Source organism: Leopardus geoffroyi, chromosome B1, assembly GCF_018350155.1.
Source record: "Leopardus geoffroyi isolate Oge1 chromosome B1, O.geoffroyi_Oge1_pat1.0, whole genome shotgun sequence".
NCBI lineage: Eukaryota > Metazoa > Chordata > Mammalia > Carnivora > Felidae > Leopardus > Leopardus geoffroyi.
In genome coordinates this window covers 113239403-113257027 of record NC_059327.1, presented here as the reverse complement: position 1 = coordinate 113257027, position 17625 = coordinate 113239403, and the positions used below count along the sequence as shown (strand labels likewise).

At 39.5% G+C, this 17625-nt stretch overlaps 1 protein-coding gene across 5 annotated transcripts in view; it reads left to right on the top strand.

Annotated features, from left to right (window-relative positions):
* Positions 1-451: 451 nt before the first annotated feature.
* Positions 452-17625, top strand: part of EGF (epidermal growth factor) — a 98720-nt gene continuing 81546 nt past the window's right edge. For all 5 annotated transcript variants that reach the window (XM_045470452.1, XM_045470436.1, XM_045470428.1 and 2 more), the window contains exon 1: positions 452-1021. In XM_045470452.1, the coding sequence (XP_045326408.1) occupies positions 895-1021 (127 nt within the window). In that variant the 5' untranslated portion in view covers positions 452-894. The remainder of the gene's footprint in view (positions 1022-17625) is intronic.

Sequence of the window (17625 nt, the reverse complement as noted above, 5' to 3'; positions counted from 1 at the left end):
TGAGCTCACAGTCTGCATGTTCAAGCCCTGTGTTGGGCTTGGAGCTTGGAACCTGCTTCAGATTCTGTGTCTTCCCCTTTCTCTGCCCCTCCCCTGCTCACTCTCTCTCTCTCTCTCTCTGAAAAATAAACATTACAAAAAAAAATTAACTTTGTTTCCATCCTTCAAGACATTAAAGCCTAGTCACTATTCTGCAGGTACCTCCAAGACACCGGGAGCAACTCCACAGCCCCCTCACTGCTCTCTCCCTAGTTCTGCCCGGAATATTTATGGTGAGTAGCCAGTTATCTCCTCTCTGGCAGCCGTCCCTGCTTTCCTGTAGCGTGGAATTGCCCACATTCACATTTGCAAACAGAGGCTCACTCAAGTGTCACTAAGGGAGAGAGGAGGTGGAGCCAAAAGGGCTTTAAAAAGGAAAGGGAGTCATTCTACTTTTCATAAAGAGAAACTGTTTGGGGAGCAATCCTGTCTCTGTATTTCTCCCTTCAGCCTCATCAAGGGTCGTTGTTGGAACTTTCCATCACTTCTTTCCTTTTTTCTCTCTCTAGCTGTTGCCTACACCGCTCTGCCTATCATAGCGAAGTCAGCTGCAGGCTTCCAGAGTGTGGCTGTTCAACTGCGAAATTTGTCATAAAGGTGTCAGGCATTTCTTAGGGACTTGGACTTCCCAAAAACATAGAGAAAGAAATCTTTCCCGGAGTGTCCCTTTCAGGCTGTCTTGAGTTGAAGGAGACAGAACTGGAGGACTACAGCAAAACAGCGGATTAAAAGATGCCCCAGGGCTGCAGGCCAACCCAGGGGGACACGCTTGGGGTCAGACGGACCGACTTTGCCCGGGTTATGCTCGAACAAAGTCAAGTTATTTTCTATTGAAAGTTCAAGCCCATCAAGATTATGCTGCTCTTCCTTATCATTCTGTTGCCAGTAGTTTTTAAATTTAGTTTTGTTAGTCTCTCAGTACTGCAAGGCTGGGGCTGTTCTGAAGGCTCTTCCTCAGGAAAGGGGAATTCTACTTGTGTGGGTAAGTAATCTCATGAAAAGGCTTTCACATCTTCCCAGAAACTGCCTTCAAATACCTGTTCATTCTGTTTTGTATACTTGGATATTTTTTTCTGATTTGTCTTTGGGTGTATATATTGGCTTAATTTTTGTTTTCTAATGCATGTATATTTCCTTCCTGGTTGTTAGAGGTAATCTGCCACCAACTATAAAAATTCACGGCTCTCGAACTGTTCTTACGTGTGTGAGGGAATATGTTCTCATTTATAACTAGCTGAACATTTCATGTAAACCTCTGTCTTTATTCTGACATGAAGAGTAATACTCAGTTGGTTAGCTTTATATTGGAAGCTGAGGAAACAGATGGAGTTTTTTTTTTTTTTTGAAACTGTTTCTATGTAAGCCATAAAGGAAAAAAAGATCCTTTCTGATAACTTTGTGTAAGAACTCAGAATTTGCTAAAAAACAAAACAAAACAAAAACAAACAGTGAAAAATGGGAAGGGAATAGGGAACAAATGTAATTCTGAAATTATGAAAGTTAAGCCAAGTTTCACGTTAGATCTCCTCCCCTCCCTCCCCTCTCCTGCCCTTTCTGGATCTCTGACGGCAACTTCAGTGTTCTAGTAACAGGTGCATTGTAACTTTGAGCACTGCTAAGAAATAACAGTGAATAAATATGCCACACCCCCTCTGATATTAAGTGGGTTTTTAATCAAGGAGAAATAGGACTTTTACTGAATGCAAATAACAATCCTGCCTAAGGACTTTGCCTGAAAAATCTCTCTCTCCCCCTCCTTCCTCTTCTTCTTCCCCCTTTCTCTTCTTTCCTTCTCCCCTACGCCTCCTCCACTTCTTCCTCTCTCCCTCTCTCCCCATCTTCCTCTTTCTCTCTCACCCTCTCTTACTGTCGATTCATTTTATTTATTCCTTGGGTATGTCTCCAACCTGCTGCTCAAACAGAGCAGCCGTTTCCATTCATCAGAGGGCACTGACTGCCCTAACATACCTATCCTGTCATCCTGACCTTTTGTAAAGGGGTCTGGCTCCCAAAAAGAGGTAGGGTGAGGGAAACACAGTACAGTTCTCAGACCAGAAGCCTCTGGAAGACAGCACCAAATAATTGGAATAAAGAGAACAATTCTGAGTCAAACTGCCGACTTTGGGCTCCTGCCCTGGCTCTCCCATGAAGGAAGTTACAGATGAGGAAATCAGGTGCTCTTGCTCAGAATTCGGGACTCTGTCTCCAGGCAGTACTCATTGTAACAAGTGAGCAGAGCCCTAGGGCACTGGAAGGAAGGACTGAATTCTAGTGATCTCTATGTCTCCAGCACCTAGAACATTTCCCCCTTGATAGTATATACTCTATACATTCTTCCTGAATGAATGAGAAGTCTCTCCCTGACCTGCTAATCATATAGTCCCAGAGAATAGCTACAAAAAGGGGGTGACAAAAGGCCAAATGACCCCATGAACTGATTACTCAGCTGTTGGAGCAGAAATAAAAGCTTTGGGACAATTATGTCAAGTGGACTGGAGCCTCTCTGGGGTGGGAGAATTTTCTGAGAGTAGTTGGCACGTGACCAGGGGCGGGCATTGCCATCTGCCTAGGATGTGAGGGGAGATGGTAGGAGCCAGTCAAGAAGCAGAACCCGAGAAAGCAAAAAAATTACAGACATGAACTGTTACACATAGCTTTAGAGTCTTAGGGAACAACCCGATTCCTGCCAGCAAAGGAGCTTCTGCCTTGCGCTCTTCCCTGCTGGTGGCTCAGAAGTGCCTTCACTAAGACTGGTTGCACCAAATAAACCTGAAGCCCAGGGTAGAGATAGTGTGCCACAGAGTGGAAGGTTTTAAAAGCGAATGCACCTCATTTCAAATCCATTCTACCTATTTACTACTGGAATGTTGCTGGGAAATAAAGATACCCCCCTTTCAGGATTGTTGTGAAGGTCACATGAGATGACACATGACATGCACCTAGCACAGAGGGCTGTGGATTGTGCTCAGTACATGTCCTCTTGTCTAAAACACCTTGATCGAATCATACCATGAGATGCCTTATTTGAACAGTGGCACAGACCCCACAGAGTGTGGAAGGTCTGGATGCCACTTTGTGACTCTGTCTCTGCTCCCTCGTTCCTTGCCAAGTCACTGGTGTAACCCCCCTACCTTACACTCCACATCTCATGTTAGCTGATAACTGCCTGGGTCACACCCTGTGCCCCCCGGCATTTCAGAGGGTAGTATTTCTCCTCTGTAAATAGATAGAGTGCTATCATCTATTTTTTTTCTCCCAACTAAATTCTACTCACCTTATTTCTTGCCTTTGGCATTGAGACAGGCCACCTCTGGCCAGCAGGAAGAATGCTTTGTGGTCTGACAAGATTCAGGTTACTTTATGCAAGGTTGTCACTCATGTGACTGGTAGCCAGATAAACCTCTTGGTAACACAGCATTGGGTTTTCTTCTCGTTCCCCACTACCCCTCCTGCCTTTTTTTTTTTTTTTTAACTAAATGAGTATTTTTTTAAATTTTTTTTTTTTTCAACGTTTATTTATTTTTGGGACAGAGAGAGACAGAGCATGAACGGGGGAGGGGCAGAGAGAGAGGGAGACACAGAATCGGAAACAGGCTCCAGGCTCTGAGCCATCAGCCCAGAACCCGACGCGGGGCTCGAACTCACGAACCGCGAGATCGTGACCTGGCTGAAGTCGGACGCTTAACCGACTGCGCCACCCAGGCGCCCCTAAATGAGTATTTTATTAGCCTCTATTTGAGCTAGAATAGGTGAAGAGTGCAATGAGGAAAACTGCTGGCAAATGGCTTCTGAACTTTCAACCCTATTTGCCCTGGAGGGGAAATATCAGCTGAAAAAAGAAACTTTTCCTGTTTGCTGTGTGTACCTGTATTATTTATTTGAACTTTCTTGGTAAATAAAGGGTGAGGAAGAAGTACAGGCCAACCCTGAGACAGCTGACTGCAGGAGGGATCCTGGGACACCAAGTTAGCCAACCGGGGAGATCACGCTTAGTAAACAGTGAAATCCCCGATTTCAGCACTGGCTAAGGCTTGCTCAGCTTTCCAGTCATGTGCAAAGCAGAGTAATTCCAGGATCACAGCCTTGTTTGTTTTTACAGCCAAGGTTATGCAAAAGTTTTTTTTTTAAGTTTATTTATTTATTTTGAGAGAGAGAGAGAGAGAGGGGAGAGAGAGAGAGAGAGAGTGGGAGAGTATACGAGCAAGACTGGGGCGGGGAAGAGAGTGAATCCCAAGCAGGCTCCCGTGCTGACAGCACTGGGCTCGAACCCGCAAAACATGAGATACTGACTTGAGCTAAAATCGAAAGTTGGACACTTAACTGACTGAGCCACTCAGACACCCCCAAAGTTTTTTTTTAATCTAACAGCAAAGAAATTATAGAAATGCATACCATTTTATGCATACCATGTGAATGAAACCACTCCCTCAAGTACTAAGTGGTTTGTGGTTTTTGAGGGGTAGTAGAGCTTAGTGGTAAAAAACTCAAGTTTTGGAGATAGACTGGGGTTCAAATCCTGTTGCTTGTGTATCATGTGTTTCATTTTCCTTGCTGCAAGACAGAGATAATTACTCTCTCCTTCCAGGATTGTTCTCGGGATTGTGTTAATGTATTTGTTTTCAATGCTGGCCGCACATTACATTCACCAATGTCCAGGTTATTATTCTAGTCCATCTGGGTCAGAGTCTCTTTTGCGGGTGAAATTCAGCCATCGTTTTCTTTGTTATTCTCCCTTGGCAATTCTAATGGCCATAATGGGCAGCCTGAGTTCAGGACCACTAAATTAATACATATGAAGTGCATAAAACAGAGCCTGGCACATAATTAGCACTCCATGAGTCTTAGCTGCTATTAATATTTTTATTGTTCTCAAGATTATTTTTATTGGTGGTGATAGTAGTAGTATTTTCTAACTATGGCTTAGTTTCATCTACAATAATTGAATTTTTTTAAAATTTTTATTTATTTTTGAGACACAGAGCATAAATGGGGGGAGGGTCAGAGAGAGAGGGAGACACAGAATCAGAAGCAGGCTCCAGGTTCTGAGCTGTCAGCACAGAGTCTGACGCGGGGCTTGAACTCACGGACCGCGAGATCACGACCTGAGCCGAAGTCGGACGCTTAACCGACTGAGCCACCCAGGCGCCCCTTGAATTTTTTTTTGTACACAGAAAAATGTCACATTGAAAAACTTGATAGTTTTACATTTAAAAATGTAGTCAAAATAATTTCAACATTTATAACATATTTTTGTAATCAGGAGAAATGTTTATTAAAAATATGAAAACATTTCAACCTGTTTTGAGTTAGTGCCCTTGTGGAACTACAGTTCCAGTGCTTGTCTTTCTGCTTGTTAGATTTCTTACCAGTAATAATTTTATTTTTTATAACAGTAGCGAAAACAAGCTACTTGAAAATGATTATTTTAATTTTTTAAAGTTTATTTATTTATTTTGATAGAAAGAGAGTATGAACAGGGGAGGGGCAGAAAGAGAGCGTGAGGGAGAATCCCAAGCAGGCTTAGCGCTGTCAGCACAGAGTCTGATGCAGGGCTTGAATCCCTGAACAGTGAGATCATGAACTGAGCTGAAATCAAGAGTCCAATGCTTAACCCACTGAGTCACCCAGGCACCCTGAAAATGATTATTTAAATTCTTGCATATTTTTTCTTATATTTGGAACCAATTTCTCTAAGATTTTTTTATAAGATTTTATTTTTAAGTAATCTCTATACCCAATGTGTAGCTCGAACTCATGACCTTGAAGTCAAGAGTCAGACACTCCTCTGACTAGCCAGCCAGCTGTCCCTTCTCTAAGATTTTTAAAGTTGTTGAGGGCATATAAAGAAATGATAAAATAATTATTTAAGCGAATTTACATTTTTGGGCAAGTTGGGTTGTCCAAATATTCGACCTTCAGTTTAGAAGTTGGAAGGTGGGAATTCTTTGCTTGTGTTCAGGAGACAGCAAGTAATTGTCTCCCATTAAAAGTAAATGGACTAGTAAGTTGGCTCATGTAAATTCAGGATCTGGTTTTACCAGCTACAAATTTCCCTTCATGAAAATCCACTTGAGATCATTTCATATTTAGAGTGAATGAATGGTTCTTTCTTTCTTTCTTTCTTTCTTTCTTTCTTTCTTTCTTTCTTTCTTTCCTTCTCTTCCTTCCTTCCTTCCTTCCTTCCTTCCTTCCTTCCTTCCTTCCTTCCTTCCTTCCTTCCTTCCTTTTTAACATCAATAGTCTCCAATTTAGTCCCATCAAGTAAACGATTAAAATGTGGGCATACCATACGCTCTCAGGATGTGTCTGTTTGTCAGTTACTTACATGCTACTGAGAACTACAACTATGAACATTACACAACACATAATATTTCTAATATTTCCTTTCCACACAATAGTGAATCTTCATCCAGTCTCTAAGTAGTACACATCCTACATGGGGGAGACCGTTCTAGAGAAGTAATAACATGATGGAACAAATGCTTTATCTTTTTTCACTAATCTCTGTTCACTTAGGTATGAAGAGAGAAACAAAAGGATTGCTAATTTCTTTTTCAAGTACAGGGGACTTATTCATAGTGAATGACTTTTCTCAGAGTGTATAAGAGAAGAAATAAAAAGGCAGCAGGGCTGTGCTGAGATTCTTTCATAAGGACCAGAAGGCCATACCACATCTCTAAGGATGGGCTGGAGTTTCTGATATTCCAAAGCTCTATGATCTGCTGAGGTCACTATGTTTTCAGTTGTTCAAGAAAAATATCCTATTCTAACATCCTATGTTAGGGGAAACCCAGTGTCTCCTCCCTTTATCTTGGAGGGTTCCTGGACTTGGGGAAAGTGATGTGGCATGTAAGGCTCTGTTCCCTCCGGTCCTTCCACTGAATTACTCATCTACTCTGGGCCTCACTTCTCTCATGTGCTGACCCTTTCCCACACTCCATCACCTCACAATGGACATTACCCTGTTTTATTTCTCACATATAAGTCATAAGGGTACAGACTTTTAACTAAAGGCTTTCGGCGAAAAGTTCTAGCCACGCCCTGATCCAGCACATTAAACAAAACAAGATATTTTTCATTCTAGTTCTTGAATGGTAAGTGATTATTCTCTGTGGCAAAGACTCACCACTCATCTCTTTTTCTTGGCATTAGCCTTCCACGATGGTAGCTGGCCCCTCTTTCTCCCTGGGTTGTGTCATCTGTATCTAGCCCTCTTTCCTTAATCTATTAGGTAAATCTATTAAGGCCTTCTTAATCCTTATGAACATTTTATTTATTTACTTCATTTGTATTTCCGATATAGTGAACATGCAGTGTTATATTAGTTTCAGGTGTACAATATAGTGATTCAACACTTCTGTGCATTACTCAGTGCTTATCATACTGAGTGTACTTTTTTTTAGAATTTATTTTTATTATTTTTTTTTAATTTTTTAAACATTTATTTATTTTTGAGACAGAGAGAGAGCATGAACAGGGGAGGAGCAGAGAGAGAGGGAGACACAGAATTTGAAACAGGCTCCAGGCTCTGAGCTGTCAGCACAGAGCCCGATGCAGGGCTCGAACTCACGGACCGTGAGATCATGACCTGAGCCAAAGTCGGACACCCAACCGACCAAGCCACCCAGGCGCCCCTAGAATTTATTTAAAAAAAAATTTTTTTTAATGTTTATTTATTTTTGAGACAGAGAGAGACAGAGCATGAATGGGGGAGGGGCAGAGAGAGAGGGAGACACAGAATCGGAAGCAGGCTCCAGGCTCTGAGCCATCAGCCCAGAGCCTGATGCGGGGCTCGAACTCACAAGCCGTGAGATCGTGACCTGAGCTGAAGTCAGACGCTCAACCGACTGAGCCACCCAGGCGCCCCTAGAATTTATTTTTAACATTTACTTAGTTATGAGAGACAGACAGACAGACAGAATGAGAGCAGGAGAGGGGCAGAGTGAGAGGGAGACACACAGAACTCGAAGTGGGCTCCAGGCTCTGTGCTGTCAGCACAGAGCCCAGCGTGGGGCTCGAACACATGAACCGTGAGATTATGACCTGAGCCGAAGTTGGACACCCAACTGACTGAGCCACTCAGGAGCCACTTGATAAGTGTACTCTTAATCCTCTTCACCTGTTTCATCCATTCTCCCCCCCACACTTCCCCTCCGCTAACCACCAATTTGTTCTCTATAGTTAAGAGTCTTTTTGTTGTCTCTTTTTTCCTTTGTTCATTTGTTTTATTTTGTAAATATCACATATGATCAATTCATATATTTGTCTTTCATTGATTGACTTATTTCACTTCGCATTATACCATCTAGATCTATCCATATTGTTGCAAATGGCAAGATTCCATTCTTTTTTATGACTAATATTCCTTAGTATGTATGTGTAGTATTTCTCAGTATGTACACACACACACACACACACACACACACACACACACACCACTTCTTTTTTATCCATTCATCTGTTGATGGACACTTAGGTTGCTTCTATAATTTGGCTATTGTAAATAATGCTGCAATAAACATAGGGATGCATGTATCTCTTTGAATTAGTGTGTCTGTATATTTTGGGTAAATAGGCATTAGTGTGTGATCACTGGATCATAGGGTAGTTCTATTTTTAACTTTTTGAGGAATCTTCATACTATTTTCCAGAGTGGCTGCAGCAGTTTGCATTACCAACAGTGCACAAGGGTTCTTTTTTCTCCACATCCTCACCAACACTTATTTCTTGTGATTTTGATTTTAGACATTCTGATAGGTATGAGGTGATATCTCATTGTAGTTTTGATTTGCATGATGAATGATGTAGAACATCTTTTTATGTGTCTTCTGGCCATCTGTATGTCTTCTTTGGAGAAATGTCTGTTCATGTCTGCTGCCCATTTTTAATTGGATTATTTGGTGTTTTTTTTTTGTTTTTTTTTTTTTTTTTTTTTTTTTTGATGTTCAGTTATGTAGGTGCTTTATATATTTTGGATACTAACCCCTTATTGGATATATCATTTGCAAATATTTTTACCCATTCAGTAGGTTGTCTTTTTGTTTTGTTTATTGTTTCTTTTACCGTGCAGAAGCTTTTTCTTTTCTTTTTTTTCTTTTTTTTATTTAAAAAAAATTTTTTTTTTCAACGTTTATTTATTTTTGGGACAGAGAGAGATAGAGCATGAACGGGGGAGGGTCATAGAGAGGGAGACACAGAATCGGAAGCAGGCTCCAGGCTCTGAGCTGCCAGCACAGAGCCCGATGCAGGGCTCGAACTCACGGACCGCGAGATCGTGACCTGGCTGAAGTCGGACGCTTAACCGACTGCGCCACCCAGGCGCCCCCAGAAGCTTTTTCTTTTGATGTAGTCCCAATAGTTTATTTTTTAAATTTTTATTTATTTATTTATCTATTTATCTATCTATTTATTTATTTATTTTTAAATGTTTATTTTTTGAGAGAGAGAGAGAGAGCGTGAGTGGGGAAGGGGCTGAGAGGGAGACACAGAATCTGAAGCAGGCTCCAGGCTATGAACTGTTATGATAACACAGAGCCTGATGCGGGGCTCGAACTCACAGACCAGAAGATCATGATGTGAGCCAAAGTTGGATGCTTAACCTACTGAGCCACCCAGGTGCCTCCAATAGTTTAGTTTTGGTTTTGTTTCCCTTGCCTCAGGAGACATATCTAGAAAAATGTTTCGATAGCCGATGTCAGACAAATTACTGTCTATGTTCTTTTCTATGATTTATGGTTTCTGGTCTCATGTTTAGGTCTTTGATCCATTTTGAGTTTATTTTTGTGTATGATGTAAGAAAGTGGTCCAGTTTCATTCTTTTGCATGTAGCTGTTTAGTTTTCCCGCAATCATTTGTTGAAGATACTGCTTTTTTTTCCCCCCATTGCATGTTCTAGCCTCCTTTGTCAAAGATTGTTGACCATATAATCATGGGTTTATTTCTGGGCTCTCTGTTCTGTTCTATTGATTTATCTGTCTGTTTTTGTGCCAGTACCATACTGTTTTGATTACTACAGTTTTGTATACTATAGTTTTGTAGTATATCTTGAAATCTGGGATTGTAATACCTCCAGTTTTGTTGTTCTTTTTCAAGATTTGGCTATTTGGGCTTTTGTGATTCCACTCAAATTTTAGGATTATTTGCGTTAGTTCTGTGAAAAATGCTATTAGTATTTTGATAGGGATTGACTTAAATCTGCTTTGGATAGTATGAACTTTTTAACAATGTTTGTTCTTTCAATCCATGAGCATGGAACATCTTTCCATTTGTTTGTGTCATCATCAATTTCTTTTATCAATGTTTTATAGTTTTCAGAGTACAGGTCTTCTACTTCCTTGGTTAAGTTTATTCCTAGGTATTTTAATCGTTTTGGTGTGATTGTAAATGGGATTGTTTTCTTAATTTTTCTTTCTGCTGCTTCATTATTAGTGTATAGAAATTGCAACAGATTTCTGTATATTGATTTTATATCCTGTGACTTTACTGAATTCTTTTATCAGTTCTAGAATTTTTTGGTGGAGCCTTCAGGGTTTTCTTTATACACTATCGTGTTATCTGTAAATAACGAAAGTTTTACTTCTTCCTTACCAATTTGTATGCCCTTTATTTTTTTGGATTGCTGTTGCTAGGACTTTCAACACTATGTAGAAAAAAATAGTGAGAGTGGACATCCTTGTCTTGTTCCTGATCTTAGGGAAAAAGTCCTCAGTTTTTCGTTAGCTGTGGGTTTTTCATACATGACCTTTATTATGCTGAGGTATGTTCCCACTAAACCTACTTTGTTGAGGGTTTTTATCATGAATGGATGTTGTACTTTGTCAAATGCTTTTTCTGCACCTATTGAAATGATCATATGGTTTTTGTTCTTTCTCTTGTTGATGTGATGTATCTCATTGATTGATTATTTGTGAATATTAAACCACCCTTGCATCCCAGGAATAAACCATTTGATCATGGTGAATGATTTTTTTAATGTATTGTTTGAATTCAGTTTGCTAATATTTTGTTGAGTATTTTTGCATCTATGTTCATTAGAGAAATTGGCCTGTAGTTCTCTTTTTTGTAGTGTCTTTATCTGTTGTTAGTATCAGGGTAATGCTGGCCTCATAGATTGAATTTGGAAGCTTTCCTTCCTCTTCTATTGTTTATAATAATTTGAGAATAGGTATTAACTCTTTAAATGTTTGGTAGAATTCACCTGTGAAGCCATCCAGTCCTGGACTTCTGTTTGTTGGGAGTTTTTTTGATTACTGCCTCAACTTCATTGCTGGTAATCAGTCCATTGAAATTTTCTATTTCTTCCTGATTCAGTTTTAGAGGTTATATAAATATATGTATATATTTAATGTTTATTTATTTTTGAGAGAGAGACAGAGCATGAGCAGGGGAGGGGCAGAGAGAGAGGGAGTCACAGAATCCGAAGTAGGCTCCAGGCTCCGAGCTGTGAGCACAGAGTGCGATATGCGCCTCAAACCCATGAACCATGAGACATGACCTGAGCCGAAGTTGGATGTTTGACAGACTGAGACACCTACGTGCCCCGGAGGTTATATGTTTTTAATAGCTTATTCATTTCTTTAAGTTGTCCAATATTTTGGCATATAATTTTTCACAACATCCTCCTATAACTCCTGTATTTCTCTGGTGTTGGTTGTTATTTCTCCTCTTTCATTTCTGATTTTGTTTATTTAAATCCTCTCTCTCTCTCTCTGGTTTTTTTGTTTTTTTTGTTTTTTTTATAAGTCTGGCTAGAAGCTTGTCAGTTTTATTGGTCTTTTCAAAGAACTAGCTCCTGGTTTCATTTATCTGTTCTGTTATTTTTTTTAGTTCTGTTTTGTTTATTTATGCTCTAATTTTTATTATTTACTTCTTTTTACTGGTTTGGGATTTTGTTTGCTCTTCTTTTTGTAGCTCCTTTAGGTGTAAGTTTAGGCTGTTTGTGGAGATTTTTCTTGTTTCTTGAGGTAGGCCTGTACTGTTGTAATCTTCCCTGTTAGAACAGCTTTTGCTGCATCCCAAAGATTTTGGACTCTTGTATTTTTATTTTTATTTGTTCCGTGTATTTTTTTTTAATCTCATCTTTGATTTCCTAGATGATCATTCATTGTTTAGTAGCATGCTATTGAACTTCCATGTATTTGTGTTCTTTCCAGACTTTTTCTTTGTGGTTGACTTTTAGTCTCATAGCATTATGGTTGGAAAAGATACATAATATGATTCTGATCTTTTTGAGTTTGTTGAGATTTGTTTCATGGCCTAATGTGTGATCTCTTCTGGAGAATATTCAGGTGCACTTAAAAAAGAATGTGTATTCTTAGGAATGTGTCTTAGGATACAATGTTAGATCCATCTAGTCATTCAAAACTATTGTTTCCTTATTGATTTCCTATTTGGGTGATCTAGCATTGATGTAATTAAGATGTTGAAGTCCCCTACTATTATTATGTTACTATTGATTACTTCATTTATGTTTGTTATTAACTGTTTTATGTATTTGTGGCTATCATGTTGGGTGCATAAATAATTACAATTGTTGTATCTTCTTGTTGGATTATTCCCTCTATGATTATATAGTGTCCTTCTTTTGTTATGGTCTCTGTTTAAAATATTTTTTTAATGTTTATTTTTGTGAGAGAGAGAGCGTGAGCAGGGGAGGGGCAGAGAGAGAGGGAGACACAGATTCCAAAGCAGGCTCCAGGCTCTGAGCTTTCAGCACAGAGCCTGACACAGGGCTTGAACTCATGGACCATGAGATCATGACCTGAGCCAAAGTTGGATGCCCAACTGACTGAGCCACCCAGGCACACCTACAGTCTCTGTTTTTTTTTTTTTTTTTTTTTTTTTATTTTTTTAAAAAAAATTTTTTTTTTCAACGTTTATTTATTTTTGGGACAGAGAGAGACAGAGCATGAACGGGGGAGGGGCAGAGAGAGAGGGAGACACAGAATCGGAAACAGGCTCCAGGCTCTGAGCCATCAGCCCAGAGCCCGACGCGGGGCTCGAACTCACGGACCGCGAGATCGTGACCTGGCTGAAGTCGGACGCCTAACCGACTGCGCCACCCAGGCGCCCCCAGTCTCTGTTTTAAAGCCTATTTTTTTGATACAAGTATTGCTACCCTGTCTTTCTTTTCACTTCCATTTGTTTATGCAGAATATTTTAGAATTCTTCTTCCTCCAACTCTGTTTTATTTTTTATATTTTTTATTTTAGATAGAGTGCTAGTGGGGGAGAAAGGCAGGGGGAGAGAGAGAATCTTAAGCAAACTGCAGCTTACCATGAAGCCTGATGTAGGGCTCGATCCCATGACCCTGTGATCATCACCTGAGCTGAAATCAAGAGTTGGACACTCAACCAGCTAAGGCACCCAGCTGCCCCTTCAAGTCTGTTTTCTGATCATATCCTGGGCCTCCCTTTTTAAATAATAGAAAAAAATAAATTACTAAATAGCATAATGAAGTGTTTTAATAAACAAAATAACTGTTTCTCAGAAAAGACATTCTGACCACAAAGTTTTGAACCATTTCTTCTTCCTCTTTTCTTTCCACAGTAGGAGAATGTTAATTTTGAGACAGAAGTGAAGATTCTTAGAGGTAGGTCCCAGGTGGGAATACTACCTGGAGAGGAGACATTTTCCTGGACTCTCAGACTCTTTCAGGGTTCTGAAATTCCAAGGTTGAAGAGTGTCGTTTCTTTGGCCAAGTCAGAAGTGAGGCAGGGTACTGACTTCAAAAGAGACCTTCATGGGTCTGGCCTTGACCAGTGATTAGAAGCTCCTCTAGGGGTTGTTCTTCTTTCCTGTTATTTCCAGTTTTTAAAGAGGGTCTTATTAAGAATTAGAGATTGATCTCACTTGTGCTGAGGAAAATGAGAAAAAGGCCAATCCTCTTTCAGATGAAGTGATATAATAAGTGGCAGGTAGGAGAGACTTCCAGAGCACTGTACTCCTACAGTGGTGTGACCAGAGGTAGAGAAGCTCAGATGAGAGGCACTGGTGGTCAAGGTTAAGGGAGGCAGAATATTTCCCAGTTAGTGGTTTAGTATAGTAGTCCCCACTTATCCACGGATTTGCTTTCTGTGGTTTCAATCTTGTGCAGTCATCTGGAAGCAGATGATTCTCCTGACATAAGGTCAGAAGGTCAATAGTAACCTAAACTACATCACAATGCTTATCATTCATCTCACTTCATCTTATCACATAGGCATTTTATCATGTCACATCATAAGAAGGGTAAGTATGGTACAATAAGATATTTTGAGAGACAATATTCTATATAACTTTTATTGCTGTATATTGTTATAATTGCTCTATTTTATTATTAATTATTTTTTAAGTTTATTTATTTTGAGAGAGAGAGAGAGAGTGAGTAGGGGAGGGGTGGTGAGAGAGGGAAAGAGAGAATCCCAAGCAGACTTTGTGCCACCAGCATAGAGCTCAATGTGGGGCTTGAACACATGAACATGAGATTATGACCTGAGCTGAAACCAAGAATCAAATGTTTAATTGACTGAGCCACCCAGGCACCCCTATTAATTATTGTTTTTAATCTCTTACTGTGCCTAATTTATAAAGTAAACTTTATCATAATTTTTATTATAAGGAAAAACATAGTTTATTTAGGGTTGAGTACTATCTGATGTTTCAGGCATCCACTGGGGGTCGTGGATGTATTTCTCGTAGATAAGGGGGAACTACTGTAGTAGGAGAATCAAATAGTTTGGATTGTGAATCAATTAGTATATATCCTCTCTTATTTTTACCATTGATTTGTAGATTTTGTTGTACTAATTTATTTAGATTAATTTATGCTGTTACAAAATCAAATACTGGACCTCAGATAAAAGGTAACACGTATTTCTTACCTAAAAAATAAACCTTCCCAAGTCTGTGCAATATTCTTAAACAAAAAGTTAAGTCACTTTGATTATAGTAGAGGATACTAGCAACTTTCCAATACATATAAATTACTCAATCTAAGATATTTTAGCAATTATTTTAATAAGATAGTTTTATAAACTTGTTATGAACAAACAAAAAACATTAGCTAACCTCAACAACTGGAAACTATTACATTGGAGAGCTTTTTCAGAATGTCCAGATCAATTTTAAAGAACATACTTTCTGTCAAGGAATTTCTAAACATTATTCAAGAAATTTTCACATTTCATGAAGCAGTTCAGTGTTTAGTTCAGTTTTAATTTTTACTCCAAATCTGAGAAATCCTAGAGTTAGGGAACAAAATGTTCTGCTATAAATGTTATGTTAGTCAATGTTTTGTTATAGTTTCTAATGTTAGAATTAGAATTAACTTTGAGAAATCAGCAGGAACAACAACAACAGCACAACAAAAACCTGAAGCATTGGAACATAATTTCCTCCAGTGTCTATTTACTTCTTGCCCAAAGGTCAATACTTTCATCCAAAATGGTAGTACTACTCATTGTGAAGGAGCTATTACTTGCATGTTAGGTGAACCAAGAATGCAGGTTCATTTTGTAGAAATTCTTTATTAATAATAGTGTTTATAAATACTGGTATTGCATGCCACCATTTCAGTCCCTCTTACACTGCTGGTGGGAATGCAAACTGGTGCAGCCACTCTGGAAAACAGTATGGAGGCTCCACAAATAGTTAAAAATAGAACTACCTTATGACCCAGCAATTTCAGTACTAGGTCTTTACCCATAGGGTATAAAAGGGGTACCTGCACCCCAGTGTTTACAGCAGCATTATCAACAACAATAGCCAAATTATGGAAAGAGCACAAATGTCCACTGACTGATGAATAAAGAAGATGTGACATAAAAGTTGAATGGAACATCAGCCATCAAGAATGAAATCTTTTGCAATGATGTGGATGGAACTAGAGTGTATTATGCTAAGTGAAATAAGTCAGTCAGAGACTGACAAATACTGTATGATTTCACTCATATGTGAAATTTGAGAAACAAAGCAGATGAAGATAGGGAAGGGAAGGAAAACTAAAATAAGACAAAAACAGGGAGGCAAACCATAAGTGACTGTTAAATATAGAGAACAAAATGAGGGTTGCTGGAGGGGAAGTGGGTGGGGGATGGGCTAGATGGGTGATGGGCATTAAGGAAGACACTTGTTGGGATGAGCCCTGGGTGTTATATGTAAGCGATGAATCACTAAATTCTCCTGAAAGGAATACTATACTATATGTTAACTAACTTGAATTTAAATAAAATCTTGGAAGAAAAAAATAAGGAACATAAACTGACTATTAAGAGAGGAAGAAAGTTGACAGTTCCTGAATTTTGTAAAACTGTGAAATTCTAATATTCCAAAAATTTCAAGTATATGTTCTTTGGAAAAGAACCTGATATATTTTTTGAAATAAAACATATGGTTTAAAAAAAAAAAAGAATTCCTGTCCCCTAAAAGGTCCTTCTAGCTGGACTAAGAATCAAGTTGACATGAGACAGATTAATAGGAGAAAATAGAATTTAGTAAGTATATGTATGAGGAATCCACATCGCCATGAACAATAGGCAAAATGAAGTATATGTATCATTCTGAACTAAAAACGGGTAGGGGTTTGGGACTTTCAGAAAAGGAATGTTATTCACAGGGTGATAAGAAGAGCAGATATTTGGTAATTAGATGATTGCCCTGCCATGCAGATGGATCATTCAGGTAAAATTTCTTTCTGTTAATAACTCTTATTCTGGGAAGGGCCCCCAATTTAGATTCTTCTATGTAGTTAAGGAAGGGGCAAAATTTCCTCTTAAGCCCATAGGGTCTCAAGTGCCTTCAGCTCAAAATAATCCGCATGCCAAAGTGGCACATTCTTGGGGGGCCCTGTCCTGAACACCTTCAATTCAAATGTTTCCTTTTGGTGTAGGCAGGCTGGGTCCAAGGACCCAGAGGCGTTCCTACAGGACCAGCCACGAGAGTCTACATGCAGGATAGAAATCAAACATGAGCTGGGAGGGCATGAGAGCAGAGTTTATTGAAGATATAGAAAGAGTGCAAATACAGACAGAGCATCCAAGAGACTCAGAAAGGAAAAAGATAGTCTCATCTTTGCTTGGATCTGGGGTTTTTACTGAGGATTGTGGTCTGGTGTACATATCCTCCCAGGCATCCAAGATCTAGTCAGAACAAGGAAAAGGGTCCATAAGTCCTCCATAAGTCGCTTATTCCTGGGAGCCAGGGGATCTTGGCGTCAAGATATCTAGTGCTGGTGGTCTGGAATATACACAGGATGGCTTCACTTGGTCATTCTCGCCCAGTCCTTCCTTAGATGTTATCTAATGTGCTGGAAGACTCTAAAGAAACCATTAACTCCTTGTTCCTTACAAGGAGGACATACATTATTTGTACTATGAGGCATATATAAAGTGGGGGTGCAGTGGGGCTCGGTCCCACAAGCTGTGACATCATGACCTGAGCCAAAATCAAGAGTCAGACGCTTAACCAACAGAGCGTTAAGCAAGAGCTTAACTGAGCGTCCTAGCAAGAATAGAAGCAGGAAAAGGAGCAAAAAGCCGATTCTTACGGAGTCCTTCAGTTTCTCTATGTCACTTTGATGCTGGAATTTAGTTAATGTATGGAAACTTC